General features: G+C 40.2%; 1 protein-coding gene across 2 annotated transcripts in view; it reads left to right on the top strand.

Annotated features, from left to right (window-relative positions):
• Window positions 1–2,959: 2,959 nt before the first annotated feature.
• Window positions 2,960–18,918, top strand: part of ddx46 (DEAD (Asp-Glu-Ala-Asp) box polypeptide 46) — a 67,047-nt gene continuing 51,088 nt past the window's right edge. The window contains exons 1-6 of one of the 2 annotated variants that reach the window (XM_078550938.1): window positions 2,960–3,317; window positions 8,558–8,749; window positions 10,848–10,886; window positions 12,551–12,679; window positions 15,522–15,609; window positions 17,511–17,676. In XM_078550938.1, the coding sequence (XP_078407064.1) occupies window positions 3,301–3,317; window positions 8,558–8,749; window positions 10,848–10,886; window positions 12,551–12,679; window positions 15,522–15,609; window positions 17,511–17,676 (631 nt within the window). In that variant the 5' untranslated portion in view covers window positions 2,960–3,300. The remainder of the gene's footprint in view (window positions 3,318–8,557; window positions 8,750–10,847; window positions 10,887–12,550; window positions 12,680–15,521; window positions 15,610–17,510; window positions 17,677–18,918) is intronic. The other variant, XM_078550939.1, reaches the window with a different exon arrangement.

The following is an 18,918-nucleotide window of genomic DNA, read 5'->3' as shown; positions in this document are numbered from 1 at the left end:
TCTACCTTGAGATATTGCCTCCTCATTTGTCTGGTGACACTGAAACCTCATGTCACTCTGAGAGTTGGGAATTCAGAGTCCAATCAGCTGGGTAATGGATTGTAAATAACTTATTAAAAGGCTATGCGTGATCTGAGATTCAAATTTGGCTCATGAGCTCATTAGCTGATGACCTGCCAGTTTGCACACTGGCGACATGCTTGTCCTCAGCGTGCCTTCATACAGTAAGACACAGAGACTCAACCCTTATTTTTTCACTGTTCTGCTCTCACTCTTATGTTTTATTTCATTTTAGTTATTTTTTTTTGTTCCTTTAAGGCATTCACAGTCAATGTTAAGCATTGATCGCATTCCCCCACCCCCATCAGTTTATAGGTACACTCATATCCCGTTGTAAGTAGTCTCAAATAGCGTTGTTTTGTTATTAAGTAGTTAATAAATGACCACTGATTTATCTGTTGTGCGGACCGCTTACCCTTACAAAGTAGATGTCCCCGGAAGGTTCCACAATGTGCTCAACTTGTACTGTAACCATTTGTCCCTCCCACCTTGCCCTGGCTCTGAGGCTACCCCTCACCCCAAGCCCACAATAGGCCTCAATGCGGATCTAGCCGAACATGCTCTTGGCCGTCGACAGGAAGCTGGAGGCCTAGCGTGGGACATGAAGAAGAGTCATATGGACTCAAAGCATTAACTCTGTTTCTCTCTCCACAGATGCTGCCAGCTCTGCTGAGTTTTTCCAGCATTTTCTGTTTTTATTTCCGATTTCCAGCATCTGCAGTATTTTGCTTTTATGGAAGATTAGAAAACGGGTTTGAAATGTAAAAAGAGATAGAAATCAGACTTCTGTCTGAAAAGGAGGAGGACCATTGGACTTCATTTCATCCCCCATCCAACGCTTTTCCTTCTCTCCTCTTAAACGTCTAACAGCCAGTTGGTGAAGGAGGAGACCAGAGTCAATCTTTACTCAGTTTTAATCACAAAGCAAAACATTATGAATGTATAGCACTTATCTCTACAAACCACCACCAGTGTCACTAAGCATCTCTTTATATATGTACAAGTAATTATCCAATGAGTACCCCACCTATATACATCTAAGCTTAATTTATATAATTATCTCCTTTCATCCCCACTTACTGCTCCCCTTTCTTCCCCTTCCGACTCTGACCCATTTACCCCCAAGTACTCCCTCCTCCACTGCCAGCTCTTTGCCTCATCCCATTTCTCCCTCCCCTCAAACCTACCTTGCACATTTCCCTCCCCACTCCTTACATTCCCTTTCCCTCCCTCTCTTGCACTTTTCTCTCTCTCCACCATCTCTTATTTATTTCCTCACCTCACCTTCCCCACTCATTTCTCTCCTCTTGTTCCTTTTCTCTGAATTTCAATCATTTTTCTCTTCCACCCTCTGCCCCTGTTCATCTTCACTACCCCATTGTCCGACTTACATCTTCCCCCAATTCATCTTCCACTCCCCAATATCCCTGTCCCCCTCCCCATCATTTCTTTGACTCCTCTTTCCCTTGCTTTTCTGCCCCCTCTTCTAACCTTTCCATTCCTCTTCACCCCCTCCCTGTACATCTTCAGCCCCTCCTAATTTATCTTCACCCCTTCCCATTCATCTTCACCCCCTCCCCGTTTATCATCTTCTCCTTGTTCATCTTCACCCCAGTTCCTCTTCACTCACTTTCCCCTCCTGTCCTTCCACAATCCCTTCCCTCTCTATTCCTCACCATTTTCTTCTGCACTGTCACCCTCTACCTGCCAGCTAAATTTCGGCACAGCACACAAAGTGAGATTAAAAATGTCACCATGGGATCTCTTTTACCTGCTGACTCCAAGCAGGTTTCCACCCCTGCAACAATACTGAAATGGCTCTTATCAAAGTTCCCGACATAATGACTCCATCCCTTTCCCTGGCAACCGTCTGAGATTAAACCAGTCTGTTCACAACCTTCGTTCATATTTGATACTGAGATAAGCTTCCGACCTCATTAGGGTTGCCAACTGTGATTAAATATATTCCTGGAGGTTTCAAATAACTTGCCCCCACACTCCAGCCATTCATCAGCCAACACATCCATCCTTGTGATGCCGATTGGAAAGCAAATAGACTCATTACCCAATTGCACGATGCTTGACTGTCAGCCAAACAACCTTTTTCCCCATTCTCAATAATTTTATATCTGATAACAAGAAGGGTTCAAAGAATTTTTTAAAAACTATCTTTTTCAATGTCCTTATGATATTTCTCCAGGGTTGCACACAGCAGTGTACTGGAGATTGATCTTCAATTCCTGGAGTCTCCAGGTTGGGAGCCCAGACCTCATATTCATGCCATCACTAAGACTGCCTATTTTCCCCTCCATCATATCACTCAACTTTGCCCCTGTCTCAGCTAATCTGCTGCTGTAACCCTCATTCATGCTTTGGTTACCTCTACATTTGACTATACTAATGCACCCCTGGCTAGTCCCCCATATTCCACCCTCCTTAAACTTGAGCTCATCCAAAACTCTGCTGCCCATGTCTAAATCTGCACCAAGTCCTGTTCCCCTATCACCCCTGTGCATTGGCTCCCAGTCAAGCAACAGCTTGATTTTAAAATCTCATCATTGCTTTCAAATCCCTCCCTATCTCTGTATTCTCCTCCAACCCCACAAGCCTCCGAGATATCTGCATTCCTCTAATTCTGGCTTCTTGAGCATCCTCAATTTTAATTGCTCTACCATTGGTGGCTGTGCCTTTCTCAGCCCCAGGCTCTGGAACACCTTCCCTACAAACTTTCTGTCTCACTACCTTGCTTTCCTCCTTTAAGACACTCTTAAAACCTTCCTCTTTGACCAAGCTTTTGGTCATCTGACCTAACATTTCCTTATGTGGCTCAGTATCATATTTTGCTCTAGGCTGCTCCTGCGAAGCAGCTTGAGAAGTTTTATCACTTTACACTGCTATTGGCGACAGGCTAGCGATCTGTTCCAGGAGGGGGGAAAAAAACACTCAGCTATGGAAAAAGACTTTGTGCTTTGTGCGCCTCCTGTGTCTCGGTACGGGGAGAGAATCAAGGAGAAGAAAGCGTCATATAAATACAAGCGGTTGACTGTTGGTCATGTCAGTTGTCCCCTTCGTCACAATGAAAGATGCAGTGACATTTAGACCTCCAGGCGGCGGGGGGCGCCGGTGCCGGGAGTCGGGCTCTTATCACTTCCTTCCTGACTCCTGTCGTGCGACCCTTCCTCCCGGGATTTGTGGCGGAGGTGGAGATTTGGTGCTTTTTGTTACCTTTGACCGTCAGGAATGGGCAGGGAATCCAGGTACGGATGAATGTGCGCCTTGCGGCGGCTGGTTAATGGCGGGCAGCGCGGTCGGAGGGGCGGTAGCGACGGAGGGGCAGCCTGATGGAGTAGGCCCCTGGTAGTCACCCAGCTGGCCCGCTGCACCGACTCATCACCCACCCCATGCGCTTTCGGAAACGATTGCCCACGGTCTCCTCCAGCAAACAAACAAAAAAAAAATCCCTTAGATTATGTCAATTTCGGGGAATTGCATTTGCCTCCTTCCATGTCTGGAATGAGTGTCCAAGGGGGCTCCACGTTCCTGACGTGTTCTGAGCAAGCTGATGTTAGTCACGGCAATGGGGAATGAGAGTTGAACATGGTTTCCCTGAGTTCGGATAAAAACCTGGCGAGATTCCTGTACCAGATAAAGAGTGCATGTATGTAGGTATCAAGTGAAACTAGGATTGGGAATGGTGTGATATCCTTTGTGTTTGAAAAACCAGTCATGGTTCACTTGTTCAGTTCCACAGACCAAACAACTTTGTAATTGTTTGCATTACCCTGTCAGCTGGGCCCACGTCTGAGTTAAAAGATTGTGGGTTCAAATCCAACTCCAGAACTTGAGCACAAAAATCTAAGATGATGTCATGCACTATTGAGGGAGCACTGCACTGTCAGGGGTGATGTCTTTTAGATGAGATACTAAACTGAGGATCTGCCTGCTCTTTCGGGTGGATGCAAAAATTCCCATGGCACTATTTCAAAGAAGAACATGGGGAATATCCCTGGTGTCATGGCTAATATTTGCCCCTCAATCAATATCATAGATTATGGTCATTATCACATCATTGTTTGTGCAAGCTTGCTATGTGCAAATTGGCTGCCGCATTTCCTACATTACAATAGAGATTGCAATTCAAAAATATTTGATTGGCTGTAAAGCGCTTTTGGATTTTCTCTGGTCATGAAAGGTGCTATATAGATGCAAGTCTTTCTTTGGAGAGCTGTTTCTGTCTATTTGTAAGATGGCCCCAAAGTTGGGAATTAGATACAAATCAAGTAGTAGCAGCTAAACCTGAGTTTAATTGCCTATAGATTATGGTAGATTTATAGAGTTTTAGTGATATGCGTCAGCAAAAGCCATGTTCAAATGGAAGGTTTGGAAGGGGAGCCAGTTTATTTTTGTATCTAGCTAACCTCCACGTGGGGATGTTCAGATGCATTACTAATTCAGCTTGCTAAGAAATAAATACAGATGTATTTTTGTTTAGTTTGTAATCAAGCTTTACTAGCTCTTTTCTTAGACTTTTGAGATTTTGATTACTTTGCATGACTTTTGATAAAGATGTATACATACATCAAAGGCATTGCTTGATTGGAGACATTAAAATAAATGTATTTAGAAACTAGAGAATTCAGAAATGGGTGACTATCAGCCCCTCGTTTGTATAGCGCTCAGCATTGAGTGATTTAATATCACTATCCTGTCGGTGCTAGAAAGGCACTTCAAAAGCAAGAATGGTTAATTCCATGCACTTTAACTGAAACAAATCAAAACACTAAAACAACATATTCTGATTTTGCATTGGCCAAAGGAGGGTATCACTGGCTGTGCAGGTTCCCCTCCCCATTCCATACTTCTACCATAACTTCGAGTTTTCTTCTCTCATTCCCCAGAGCCATTTGTGTTGCCAGTCCGTAGGAATCCACTGGTCAATCAAACGTCACATTGCACTCCCAGTTCTCCAAATATCCATCTTTTCATGGTCTAAAGGTTCAAGACCAAGTTTGCATGCCCGCACACACACACACACCACTGACAACCAAGCTTCTCTGCAGTGCTTCCAAACGCTAAGATTTATGTCTTGTTGCTCTTTTATTCCACTAACCTCAAACTGCAGGAGCTGCCACCCATACTGTTACCAAACTCTGGGACCCAATCCCAGTTCTGCCAAATTTCATGACCACTCTCCAAAAGCAAACTTTATGAAAGAGAAAATGTAAAATTCCATGTTATTAAAGTTGTTATATTGGCAAAATATAACTCCCGGTTTTCACTGGCAAGGCTGGGTAAAGCAGGTTAATGTGTTGCTGGATAAATGGTAGAGGAGGGAAGGCTACAAATCATGTTTGACTAATTCAATACTTGTTACTTCCTTAAAGAACTCTAATGTGGATAAAGGGGAACCTGTAGATGTGGTGTACTTGGATTTCCAAAAGGCATTTGATAAGGTGCCACATCTAAGGTTGCTACACAAAACAAGAGCTCATGGTGTAGAGGGAAACATATGAGCATGGATAGAAGATTGGTTAGCTAACAGGAAGCAGAGAGTAGGGATAAATGGGTCTTTTTGAGTTGGCAATCTGTAACTAGTGGAGTGCCACAAGGATCAATGCTGAGGTGTTCTGCTGAAGAATCATACGGACTCGAAACGTTAACTGTGTTCCTCTCCGCAGATGCTGCCAGATCTGCTGAGTTTTTCCAGGTATTTTTATTTTTGTTTTGGATTTCCAGCATCCGCAGTTTTTTGCTTTTATTTATTATAATGCTGAGGCCTCAACTGTTTACAATCTGTATAAATTACTTGAATGAATGTGTAGTTGCTAAATTTGCACATGGCGCAAAGATAGGTAGGAAAGTAAATTGTGAGGCGGTCATAAAAAGCCTACAAAGGGATTTAGATAGGCTAAGTGAGTGGGCAAAAAAATGGCAGATAGAGTATAATGTGCGAAAATGTGAACTCGTCCAGTTTGGCAAGAAGAAGAGAAAAGCATTATATTATTTAAATGGAGAGAGATTGCAAAACTCTGTGGTACAAATGGATCTGGATGTCCTGGTACATGAATCACAAACAGTTAGTGTACAGGTACAGCAAATGATTAGGAAGGCAAATGGAATGTTGTTGTTTATTGCAAGGGAAATGCAATATAAAAGAAGGGAAGTTTTTCTACAATTGAGACCACAACTGGAATACTGTATACAGTTTCAGTCTCCTTACTTGGGAAAGGATATAATAACATTAGAAACAGTGCAGAAAAGGATCACTTGAGGGTGGGGGAATTTTAACTAATTGGCATGGGGAGGAAAACCAGGATAAAGTATCAGAGGAGAAACAAGACGCACAGAAGACTGGGAGAGACAAACAGTGTTAGAATAAAGAGGAATCCTGAAAGTGGTGGAATCGGGAGGGAGAAATGAAAAGCACACTAACGGAGGCTTGGAGTGCATGTGCATAAATGCATGGAACATAACAAATATGTTTGATGAGCTGCAGGCACGAGTTGCCTTGTGGAGTGTATGATATAGTGTCAATAACGGAGAGCTGGCTAATCCCAGGGCAGAAGTGGAAACTAAACGCTCCTGCTCACAATGTATTCAAGAGAAATAGGGAAAGAAAAAAAGGAGGGGGAATATTATAACCCTGTAAAAGGCTTGAGGGTTCAAACCAAATTATCTGTTTGATTAGGGTTGAGGAGCAGTTATGCTGCGGCGTGTATCCTACAGCCCATCAAATGGTATGAAGGCGAAGGGTGTTCAAATCTGCAAGCAAATTTCAGAAATTTGTGAAAACAATAAAATTGTAATATGAACTGGGGGAAAACAATATAATGGGTAAGGAGGTGGAGGAATTCTTGTTTGGATTTGTTAAAAGCATGTTGCATCTGACAATCATGATTAAGTTCTTAATTGAAATAATGTAGAGGCTTGATAAAGATCGTGCAGTTGATAGGTGATGACTTTTAAAAGGTTTTCATAAGGTGCCACAAAATTGACTTGTTAGCATAACCAAAATTCATGGAATTAAAGGGGCTATGGTAGTGTAGACACAAAATTGGCTAAGGGACAGATAGTAAAGGGTCATGGTGAACAATTGTTTTTCAGACTGAAGGAAGTTTACAGTGGTATCTCCCAGGGATAGTTATTAGAATTGCAGTTCCTTTTGATATAAATGACTAGAACTTGGGTAAAAGATCAAAATTTGAAAGTTTGCAGATGACAGAAAATTTGGAAATGCATTTAAACGTATGCATTTAGACTGGTTAAATGGACAGAACCATAAGCAATTAAATTTAATGCAGAGAAGTGAGAGAATTTTAGAAGGAAGGATGAGTAGAGGAGATATAAATTAAATGGTACCACTTTAAAAAGCAGGAACAGGGAGATCTGAGGTTCATATACCCAAATCTTTGAAGATGACAGGGCGATTTGAGAAGGCTTTTAAAAAAATGTGTACAGAATCCTGGGGCTTGTAAATGTAATCATAGAGTACAAAAACGAAGAATGTACGCAAAAGTTTTATAAATCACTGACATTATACCATTGGAATGAATTGAAGTCCTTAAAGGGTGCAGAGGAGATTTACCAGAATAGGACTACGGATGTGGCACTTCAGTTATGTGAAGAGACTAGAGAACTTGAATTTTTCTCCTTAGAACAGAGAAAGTTGAGGGAGAATTTAATAAAAGTGTTCAAAGTGTGAAAGATTTTAATAGCCTGGATAGAAGCTGCAGGATGTTCGATAACCAGAGAACTTTGTTCTTTTGCCAATTATCTTAAAATCAGGGGTGGGGAATGGGTTCTCATGCAGGGAATTCTTATGATCTGAAATACGCTGTTTGAAAGGCTGGTGAATACGGATTCAATAGAAACTTTTATAAGAAATTGGATAAACACTTGAAGCAGGAACATTTGTAAGGATGTGGGAATAGAACAGTGGTGTGGGTCTAATTGGATAGTCCTTTCAAAGAGCCGATAAAGACATAATGGGTTGATTAACCTCTTGAGCTACAGGATTCTGTGATTCTATTTATTGCCCGCCCTAGATCCACTGGGAAGGCGGTGGGCCTTCATGAACCACTGCAGTTGTAGTGATTTGATATAACTGGAGTGACTGACCAGATCACTTTAGAGACCAGTTAAGAGTCACTTTGGTGTGGGACTGCAGGATGCACAGAATAACAGGTTTACTTATCTAAAGCATTTAAGTGAACTATTGGGATGTTCCAACAGCTAGACTTTTACTGGTACAAGTTTCATATTTTGAAATTTTTAAAACTGAAATCAAATTTTCAGACTGCCATGATGGAATTTGAATGTATGTTCCCGGACTATTTATCCAGTAACTTAGCCCCGGAAAGCAGAAAGTTTTGAGTTTCAGTTGAGATTTATTTCAGGAGGTGGCACCCTTCCTGCATAGATGACCCAAGGATGACCGAAGTTTTCTTCTTATTCGTATCTGTTTTGTAAAAGCTAAGGTTAATCCGCATTTCTCTAGGCATTATCGGAAGCGATCTGCATCGCGTGGGCGTTCTGGAAGTCGCTCCAGAAGTCGTTCACCCGCTGAGAAGCGGTCCAAACTTGGGGATGTCAGAGGTCGCTCACGCAGCCGAGAACGTGACCGGAGAAGGGATCGTTCTCGTAGTCGAGACAGGAGACGGTCAAGATCACGGGAAAGGAAACGGCTCAGGTGAGGATGTTAATGTTTTGCAAAATGAGTAAGTGGCATTGTTTGTTCATTGTGGTGGGAAGGATCACCACAAACATTGTAATAGTCTCAAAAATAATTTTCTTTGGAAGCCTTAAGTCACCATATATTTTAGTATTGACTGACTAAATGAGAAAGCTAGCTAATAACTCGAGTCTAGACATTTTGGAACACAAAGAACAGTAGGAAACCTGAAATTAACTTGATGCTGACCACAGCAAAATATTGATGAACGGGGAAATATCCTGTTAGTGGATGCTAAATCCAATAAGCAACTTACTCTTATGATATACTCTCATTATTTACTTAACCATTTATTCCTCTTAAATTGCAACAAATATTTTTCTATTGCTTACTTGAGTTTTCCTTTTGGGTTTTTCCAGTTTAAATAAAATGTTATCATCTGTACCCTTTATTTTACATTTGACTATATATTTTTACTCAGTCACAGAAGTTGCAAAGTAGTTATTGAGTGACCTTTTGAACAGTAGCAGTAGTATGCATATACTGGGCATTGTGTACCTGTACCATGGTATCTAGATTAAAAGACCCATTTATTAAATGTGTGCCTATCCCTTAATCTAATTTGATATGGTAAATAGGTGAGATAATTGCTATGTAAGTTATTATTGACTGGCTTTTCAGTGTCTAGCATCATACTTTTATTTTGCTGCTATAAGTAAAATACTGTGGATGCCAGATTCTGAAATAAAAACAGAAAGTGTTTGATTACTCCACTACATAAACCCATTAGATGTGAAAGAATGGTTCATCTGTGCAATTTTGAGATAGTACATTGATTTGATTCATTGATACTTAGGTTGATTACCAATGATGGTGAAACTATAAATATGCATATACAATATAGTTACTACTAATTCTATAAGCTATAAAATTTGTTGTTGCTTGCTATCTTTTAGTGCATTGAATGTTAACTGTTTAAGGGCTATGACAGGATTTTTAATAAGGCAGAGATACTCTTTAGTAGCTTAGTTTGCTTTAATTGTAATTTATGGTTGGTATAAATGTAGAAAATAAATTTCATAAATATGATTTAAAGCATGGGCACATTTTATAATATGCAGAGAAAGAATACACAGGGTTACTGAAGTGAGGTGTTTTATCTACCCAATGACCCATTGTAATCTATACAATCTCTCTACTATTGCTGTTAATACTAACATTTTGGGATTCATTTTATTTGTACAAGAATGTTGGCTCACATTTCTAGAAGAAAATTCCTCTGTGAACAGCACCCTCCATTGAGAATATAATGAATATTTCAGTGTATGTTTTACTAGATTGTGACATAGATTGCTGCTTAATTTGTGTCATTGCAGAGTTCTTTGATCAGCGCTCTGTTGCTTTTTTAGTATAAAATGTTCTGGCACATTCATTATACTTAGTAAATATTGATAATATTGAAATAAACATAGTTTGCATGAATGTCGGGTTTCCCCATGCATTAATGTGTACCCCCTCAGTCAAGGATTAAATGGGCTCCTTAAGTCTATGTAGTAGTGTAGAATGCACCTGATCTGTTTTCCACAACTGTGATCGATCTGTTATTGAACACGACAGATTAACGTTTATAGTGATTAAAATAACATCTGATGGACATGGGCTTGTATTTGATGGTATTTAATAGATGATTCTTTCTTTTCTGCAGTAATTTTTTGGGGGTCAACTTATCTGATGTTCCATCCCTGACTAAGAGGTTGTTCGGCAACCAAACCAATGCCAATGTTGTTCTGAAGCTGGCTGTTAACCAGAGCAGTGCCTGGTGATTGTCCCTCTGTTTCTTTTTGTTGTTCAGATGTTTTGGATTGTGACGTGGCTATATGAATAGGATTACATCGTTTTGGGAATCTAGAAAATATAAATATAAAATGTGCAATATAAATATGTGATTATTGTCCCTAATCAGTAGAACAGAAAGCAGCTGCACGGAGTCCCTGGAAAAACCTTGAATTTTTAGTCCATTTTATATATTCCAATGCAAGATGTAAAGCTGAATATAACTTGGTTTTGACTGTGATTTTCCACTTTCTTTCCAATTGTTTAATTTTATCTTACACAGAATACCACAGAGATGCAGAATGTCAGTGGTCATATCAAAGTGAGTAGATAGCAATTTAAACTTTAACCTAACATTAGGGATTTAGCGGTTAGCTGACCGCTGACACCGAAGAAAGCTGCCCACAAAGATCTTGTGATCTCTGTGGCGTGGATTTCCCCTTCCCCAACGTCAGCCTTAATCTGGCGCCAAGTCAAGGGGATGTCCAGGCATCCAGCAACAGTGATGCCATCAAGGAGGGTAAGCAGCCAATCACATTGAAATATTCTCACAGACAGCAAATCAGGAAGTAAAGTATACTGATTATCCTTCACTTTTAATTAAAATTTGATAAAGCAAGATAAATGATTGGGAATTAAAGTAGAAGCTGAAATATAATGAATGTTTTTGAAACAAATTATTTTAAAAGTGAACTTTTTTTTTTACCGTAATGGAGAAATTTGACATTCCGAAGATATAAAATTAGTTTTCTGGGGTCAGTGAGGCAAATGTTTAGCAGTAATTATGAATTTAGTACACTATTAAAAACCCAGTTACACCTATTTCCACAAGGTATATCTTTTTCAAGGGTTTTTACATTGAGATTGTTAGCATAAAAGGGCAAGTTCTCATCGGTTCAGTGATTTCTTTATGATTGCAGTCTGGGGGTTTTTAACAGTGCACACTATGGGCAGGCATAGAATCACTGGCAGCAACTTCTGGATTTCTACATTTAACTGCACACGTGCAGTCTCCATAGGTTTCTGTCAGTTTCAAAGCAGTAATGATGGCAAACACAGTTTCACCATAATTACTGCTGCAGGATCTGGGCTGAGTTGTTAGCCTTGGTTCAATGCTAGTGCTCTCACCTCTCAGTCAGAGAGTTGTGGGTTCAGTCCCCATTCTAGAGACTTGAGCACATAACATAGATTGAAACGACAGTACAGGACTAACGCAGTACTGCATTCCTGGAGGTGCCATCTTTTGGATTAAACCAAAACCCTGTCTGTTCCCTCAGATACACATAAACAACCCTATGGCATTTTTCAAAGAAGGGCAGGGAAGTTTGTCCTAGTATCCCAGCCAGCATTTATCACTCAGCCAGCATTTATCACTCAACCAACATCACCAAAAATGGATGATCTGGTAATTTATCTCATTGCTGTTTGTGGGACCTTGCCAAGTGCAAATTGACTGCTGCATTTGCCTACTTTACAATGGTGAATACACATGAAAAGTACTTTGTCTGTGAAGCACATTAGCATCCTAAGATTGCGAATGACTTTTAGATAAATGCAAGTACTTTCATCTTTATACCATTCAGGATATATTTTGTTCTAACTCAAATTTAGGTTTTTGTTGCTCTTAAAATAACTTTTCAATGCAGTACAATATTGAAAATGTATATTGATTTAATATGTTTCTGCAGCAGGGTCCTATTGTATGCAGTTGGTTGAGGAAGATAGAAAAAATTACCTGTAAAACAGATTTGCATGTGATAGTTGCTAATGCAGTACGAAATTGAAAGTTATTTGGAGTTTAAGAAAGATGTATACCTGTATGCACTTAGATTTGATTATACAAGATCAGTTTAAATAATTTGAAATATTTAGATTTCCACCAAGTTGTAACTGCATTTGACAGTAAGCTAATTAAGTGAAGAGCTGTGCTAAGATGATTGGCTCTTGTTCTTCCAGTAATTAAAATCAAACACTTCCATCTTGTAGACGATCCAGGAGTCGAGAGAGGCGGAGATCCCGCAGTCGAGAAAAACGGCGATCAGTAAGCAGAGGTAGAAGCCGTCGATCACACTCTCAACCACGCTCTCGAAGCCGCAGTAAGAGCAAGGAAAGAAGGTATTGGCTCACAAGATAGCGGGTAGTATATAACCATTTAGAATATCAAATGAAGCAATTAAAGACCAAAATTTATTCTTTGGTTGAAATTGCAAGTGGGTTTAGGTGCAAAACCCTTGTTCATGAGAGCTTAAATGCGTTCAGTTGAAATGAGCCTCTTTCTTCTATCACTGGAAAGGGATTCAGTTTCAATAATCATTAGCCTAAATCAAAGGGCTGTATTGGTAATTCAATATCCCAATTATTTGGGCAATTTATAAAAATTGTATATTTTTAATAACTAGTTCATTTTGAACATCTTTTATTGCTCTACCTGCTAATTTAAATATGCCAATGACATCATGCTGATGCTTGCCTGTAAAAATTCCAATGGGTGACTGCGTATGGAAACGTTTAATTACCATTACTTCAGTTAACCATTCTTTAGTACATTCTCCATACACAACATGAGCCTGTCACTTATTCTGTTAGTTCTGGGGAATCATCTGTCTGATGCATATTATATCCTTCCCTCAGATTCCTTACTGTTATTCTAGTCATCCAGAGAATCAAACTAACACTCTAAAGAAGGGTCATATGGACTCTCAAAGTTTTTCCAGCATTTTCTGTTTTTGTTTCAGATTTCCAGCATCTGCAGTATTTTGCTGTTAGCCCAAACTAATGTCCTGGGGACACGAATTCCAAACCCGCCATGACAGCTTTCAATTAATTAATAAAGCTGGAATTAAAATCTAGACTCAACAATGATGACCATGAAACTACCGGATGTCGTAAAAATCCATCTGGTTCACTAATGTCCTTTAGGGAAGGAAATCTGCAGTCCATAGCCAGCCTGGCCTACATGTGAATCCACACACCTCAGCATTGTGATTGACTTTCAGCTGCCCTTTGAAATGGCCTGGCAAGCCACTCAGTTGCACCAAACTGCTAGGCACTGGAAAGGCAACACACCCTGCCCAGACGACTCTGCAAGTCCTCCTTAGTAACATCTGGGGCTTTTGCCAAAATTGGGAGAGCTGCTCCACACAGCCTGACATACTCATACTCACAAAATCATACCTCACAGACAATGTCTCAGACACCACCATCACCATCCTTGGGTACGTCCTGTCCTTTCAGCAGCATTGAGCCACCAGAGCTGGCAGCAAAGTGGAATATCTGGGAAGGGAGTTGCCTTGGGAGTCCTCAACATTGACTTCCGAACCCATGAATTCTTATGGCATGAGATCAAACGTGGGCAAAGAAACTTTCTGCTGATTACCGTCCACCACGCTCCCTCAGCTGATGAGTCAGTACTCCTCCATGTTGAACACCACTTGGAAGAAACTCTGAGGATATAGCAAGGGCACAGAATGTAGTCTGAGTTGGGCACTTCAATGCCCATTGCCAAGAGTGGCTTAGTAGCACTACTATTGATGGAGCTGGCCTAGTCCTAAAGGGCATACTACCAGACTTGGCCTGCGGCGGGTGTTGAGCAAGCCAACAAGAGGGAAGAACCTACTTGACCTTTGCCTCAGCAATCTACTTGTTGCAGATGCATCTGCTCATGACAATATTGGTAGGAGTGACTACCACATAGTCCTTGTGCGGACAAAGTCATATCTTCACACTCAGGATACCATTCATCGTTTTGTGTGGCACTACTGCCATGCTAAATGGGTTAGATTTCGAACAGATCTAGCAGCTGAAAACTGGAAATCCATGAGACACTGCAGACCATCAATAGCAGCAAAATTATATTCAACTACAATCTGCAACCTCATGGCCTGGCACGTTCATTACCATCAAGCCAAGGGATCAACTTAGATTCAATGAGAAGTGCAGGAGTGCATGCCAGGAACAGCACCAGGCATACCTAAAAATGAGGTGCCAATCTACTGATTGACTTTTTACTACTGGAACCCGAGTTGAATCTAGCTTTGGCTGATGGAATAAAATCTCTTCCATTGGCTATGATGTAGAATGGGTTTGGTCAGTCATAACCTAGTTATTGCTAGATATGGATCTACCCCTTGGCGACATTAAATTGGCAATCGTTCACAGCACCATAGTTGTGAAAAATGCTATTGCACACAGGCTCTAATGCTCCAGTTGATGTACATGGTTTGGGCAAGACTACATAGATTTCCTGTATAGTAGCCTAGGCAACTGTTCTTGGGCCCAGAAGTTTGAGGCCTTATTTTTAATCCCACAGCTTCATTAGTGAATAAATCCTGGATCTGTTGTTTTCAGAATTTTTAATTGTGTATGAACTAAGGAGCATTAATTTAAACTACTTATGTTTTCCGATGCTCTGTGGTATGCTATGTTCTCTGCAAAGTTAAAAAACTTCTGGAATAAAGGGGGTTTTATTTTGCATTGAACTATGCTCAACTTGAGAGAACTGATGCGAGTGTTTGAAATTATAATTTATTAATATGGAAGCAAAGTACTGTGGATGTTGAAAGAAAATGCTGGATATACTGAGCAGATCAGGCAGAAAATACTGGAAATACTGATACAGGCAGCATTTATGAAGAGAGAGAGACAAACAAACAGAGTTAACTTTAGCAACCTTTGTCAGGACACAAAAGGTCATTGATCTGAAACATTAACCCTGTTTCGCTCTGCACGGATGCTCCTGACCTGCTGAATGTTTCCAATATTTTCTGTCTTTAGTTTATTTAATTAAACTGAGTACAAAATTACTTCAAGAAAATAGAATGACCATTAAATGAAGGAGTCATTAAGCTGTTAGTGCCTATGGAAGTTACTAACTCATGTTGAAGTTATTCAGTTTAAGGCTGTTCACATCAGACTGATCCCCAGTGTGTCTAGGAATTACATTATGTGCATTTTTCAGATCAAAATCGAAAGACCGTGTAGAAGTCACCAGTGAGGCTGTTAAAGAGAAGAAAAAGGAGGAGAAAGATGATGACAAAGATGTCAGTGTAAGTGTGAGATAGAAAGAGCGAGCTATCATTTAAATAGCATCCTTCACAACCTTAGGGTGTCCCAAAGTGCATTATAGCCAATGAAGTACCTTTGGAGTGTATTTGCTGTTGTACTGTAGAGAAACATGGCAGCAAGTTTCATGCAGCAAACACCCACAAACATCAGCAATGAAATAAATGACCAGTTAGTCAGCTTTTGGTGTTGGTTGAGGAATTACTGTTGACCAAGCTACCATGTAAACTTCCTACTGTTCTTTGCACAGTGCCATTGAACCTTTTGTGTAGTCCTAGGAGGGCATACAGAGTCTCATCCATTAGATGGCACCTCTGACAGGGACTATGCTCAATTCTGCACTGAAGTTTCATCCTGGATTATGTGCTCAAGTTTCTGGAGCAGGGCTTAAACTCACAATTAGATTATTAACTCTAAATTGCTGGTGAGTTATAGGTGTTGCTGCAGAGACATTGTTTTTGCCATGTGCTTTTATTTTAGATATAATGTTCATACAATACACAGTATGCATAGAATTGTAAATCTACCGCCATTCATAACAAACCTTTCCATTCTTTCTTCTTTACCAAAGTTTGGAATTCTAACTTCAATTGATCAGACACAGCACCTTTAAGAGCTGCATCAAAGTTTTTAATCCAGCAGTTGTAAGCAGCATTTCAACTTCACCAGAGTAATTGCTAAGAATGTTGATTCACATGAGATGTGCCAAACCTACCCCTGCTCTCTGTCCAGAATGGTGGGTTGCTGCTTGCCCTTTGCCATGACATGCACTGTTGGAGCTGCTCGATATTCATTAGGCTTGCTTTCTTCTGGCCTGTAGCATTTATTCCAATTGATTGAGCTGACCATGATGATAGCTCTCTGCCCATACAATGTTGATGGTGTTTCCACGGTGCTGTAGTCTGCCCTTTTTCACCTGTGCCACACACCAGTTTAGCAAGTGACCATAGAAATAAAGCATACAAGCAATAATAAATCACTTGCATGGTCTGATTTTCATCTTGCCATTTTGCCACAAATGCACGAAGAATCATAAAATGGTTATCACATAGGAGGTCTTTCAGCTCATTGTGCCTGTGCCTGCTCTCTAAAAGCAACTCAACTAGTCCCACTTCCCTATCCTTTCCCCATAGCCATGTGATTTTCTTTTTGTCATGTGCTTATCCAATTCTCTTTTGAAAGCCAGGATTGAACCTGCCTCCATTACCCTCAGGCAGTTCAACCCAGATCATCTATGGCTAATCACTTTAAATCTGGTTCTTGGCCCTTACACCAATGGGAACAGTTTCTCTCTATCTTCTCTGTCCAGACCACTCATGATTTTGATCACTTCCATCAAATCTCCTTTCAGCTTTCTCTTAAAGGAGATCAACGCAGCTTCTCCAAACTATCCATGTAGCTGAAGTCCCTTATCCCTGTGTTGTGCACAGAATTGGACACAATATCCGAGTTGAGGCAAACCTGTGTTTCACAAAGGTACATCATAAGTTATTTGCTTTTGTTCTCTATACCTCCATTTATAAAGCCCAGGATCCCGTATACCTTTTTAATCACTTCCTCAACCTGCCCTGCCACCTTCAATGATTTATGCACATATACCCCTAGTTTTGTCTTTTCCTGCATCCCTTTTAGCATGCATATGTTGTGCAAATGTGAATATTAAAATCTTGTGCCCAGTGGGTGATCCCTATTACTCATTTTTTATTTACATATTTATAAATGCAATTAGCTACGTCAGGACTCCCAATTATCCACATGTGGCTGGTGCTAACTAATTAGATAGTACTGTATTTACAGAGAAAAGACTAGTGACTATCTGGACAAGTTGTTTTGCCTTAGTGAACTTAATTGAATTTAACTTTCAAAATATCTTGAATTCTAATAGAATTTTGAACAAAGCAAATTGGAGGAGGAAATGAGAAAACGGAAAGAACGAGTTGAAAAGTGGAGGGAAGAACAACGCAAAAAGGTCGTTGAAAATATTGGTGAAATAAAGAGAGAACTTGAAGAGATGAAACAGGGCAAAAAATGGAGTCTTGAGGATGATGATGGTAAAGTTATTAATAGGTTCTTTGTGATCTTGAAAAGAGATTCATTTGCAGTGAGTTACTTTGAATTGCAGTGACCTTTGTTACATTTGCAAACATGACAACTATTTTATGCCCAGGGAGATCCCACAACCAATGAACAAGTGTGAATGACTAGTTAATCTGGTTTTGATAGCGGTGGTTGAAGAAGGATAGTGACTGTTTTGCTAATGTCAGTGAGGGACACATGCTGGCTAAGACATCAGGAGAACTCCCCTACTCTTCTTCAGCTAGCGCCTGGGAAGATTTTACGTCTAACTTGGGCAGGTAGATAAGCCCTTCATTGAACATCGCATTTGGAAAATGTTTCCAGGGTTATTGTTTGAGGTAGAAACTAGATCAATACTCAAGATTAGATTAGATGGGTGGAGAACGAAAAGAGGTAGAAGGGATATGGGAAGCATTGGGTAAACATGATTTGAATTATTTGCTCGCACGGAGGATAAATGTCAACTTGGACTGGTTGGGTTGAATTTTGTCCTATAAATTTCCACATATTAAGTACTGCTGCCTTACTTAGGCAGCTCTTGTCCACTTGGAATGAACAGTTTCCTCTTAAACTTGGGAATGCCACTGTTCGCAGGGAAGTTAGAACACCCAGAATATGTAGGCATAGCCATGAATGTGCATGTAAGCTTATCAGAAGAACAATCTGCAGTCGTTCAAAGGGCAATACTAATTTTTTTTAATATACTCTGAGCGCCGCTGACTAGGCCAGCATTTATTGCCCATCCCTAATTGCTGTGGGTCTGGAGTCACATGTAGGCCAGACCAGGTAAAGATGGCAGATTTCCTTGTCTAAAGGAACCAGGTGGGTTTTTATGGCAATTGGCAATGGCTTTGTGGTCATCATTAGACTTTTAATTCCAGATTTTTATTGAAATCAAATTTCACTATCTGCTGTGGTGGGATTCGAACCTGGGGTTCCCAGAGAATTATTTTGGGTTATTGGAATACTAGTCCAGTGACAATACCACTATGCCACCGTGTCCCCACACTCAACTGTCTGTGTGAAATATCACACGTATCAGCGAAAACAGCAGCTTCTCTGATCTTTTTACTTTGTCTTTTGTCTAAATAAGTTTTGATGGTTACTGGAATACTATTTCTAAATTCTTCCTTAATCATAATTTTCGTTACATTTTCAAAAGTCCTTTCTAACTTTAATGACCTAAACCATTAATCCCATAGAGTTTCTTTCTCTCT

This window comes from Cetorhinus maximus, chromosome 10, assembly GCF_964194155.1.
Source record: "Cetorhinus maximus chromosome 10, sCetMax3.hap1.1, whole genome shotgun sequence".
Lineage (NCBI taxonomy): Eukaryota > Metazoa > Chordata > Chondrichthyes > Lamniformes > Cetorhinidae > Cetorhinus > Cetorhinus maximus.
Note: the sequence above shows the minus strand (reverse complement) of the source record. Positions and strands in the feature narration are given on the sequence as shown.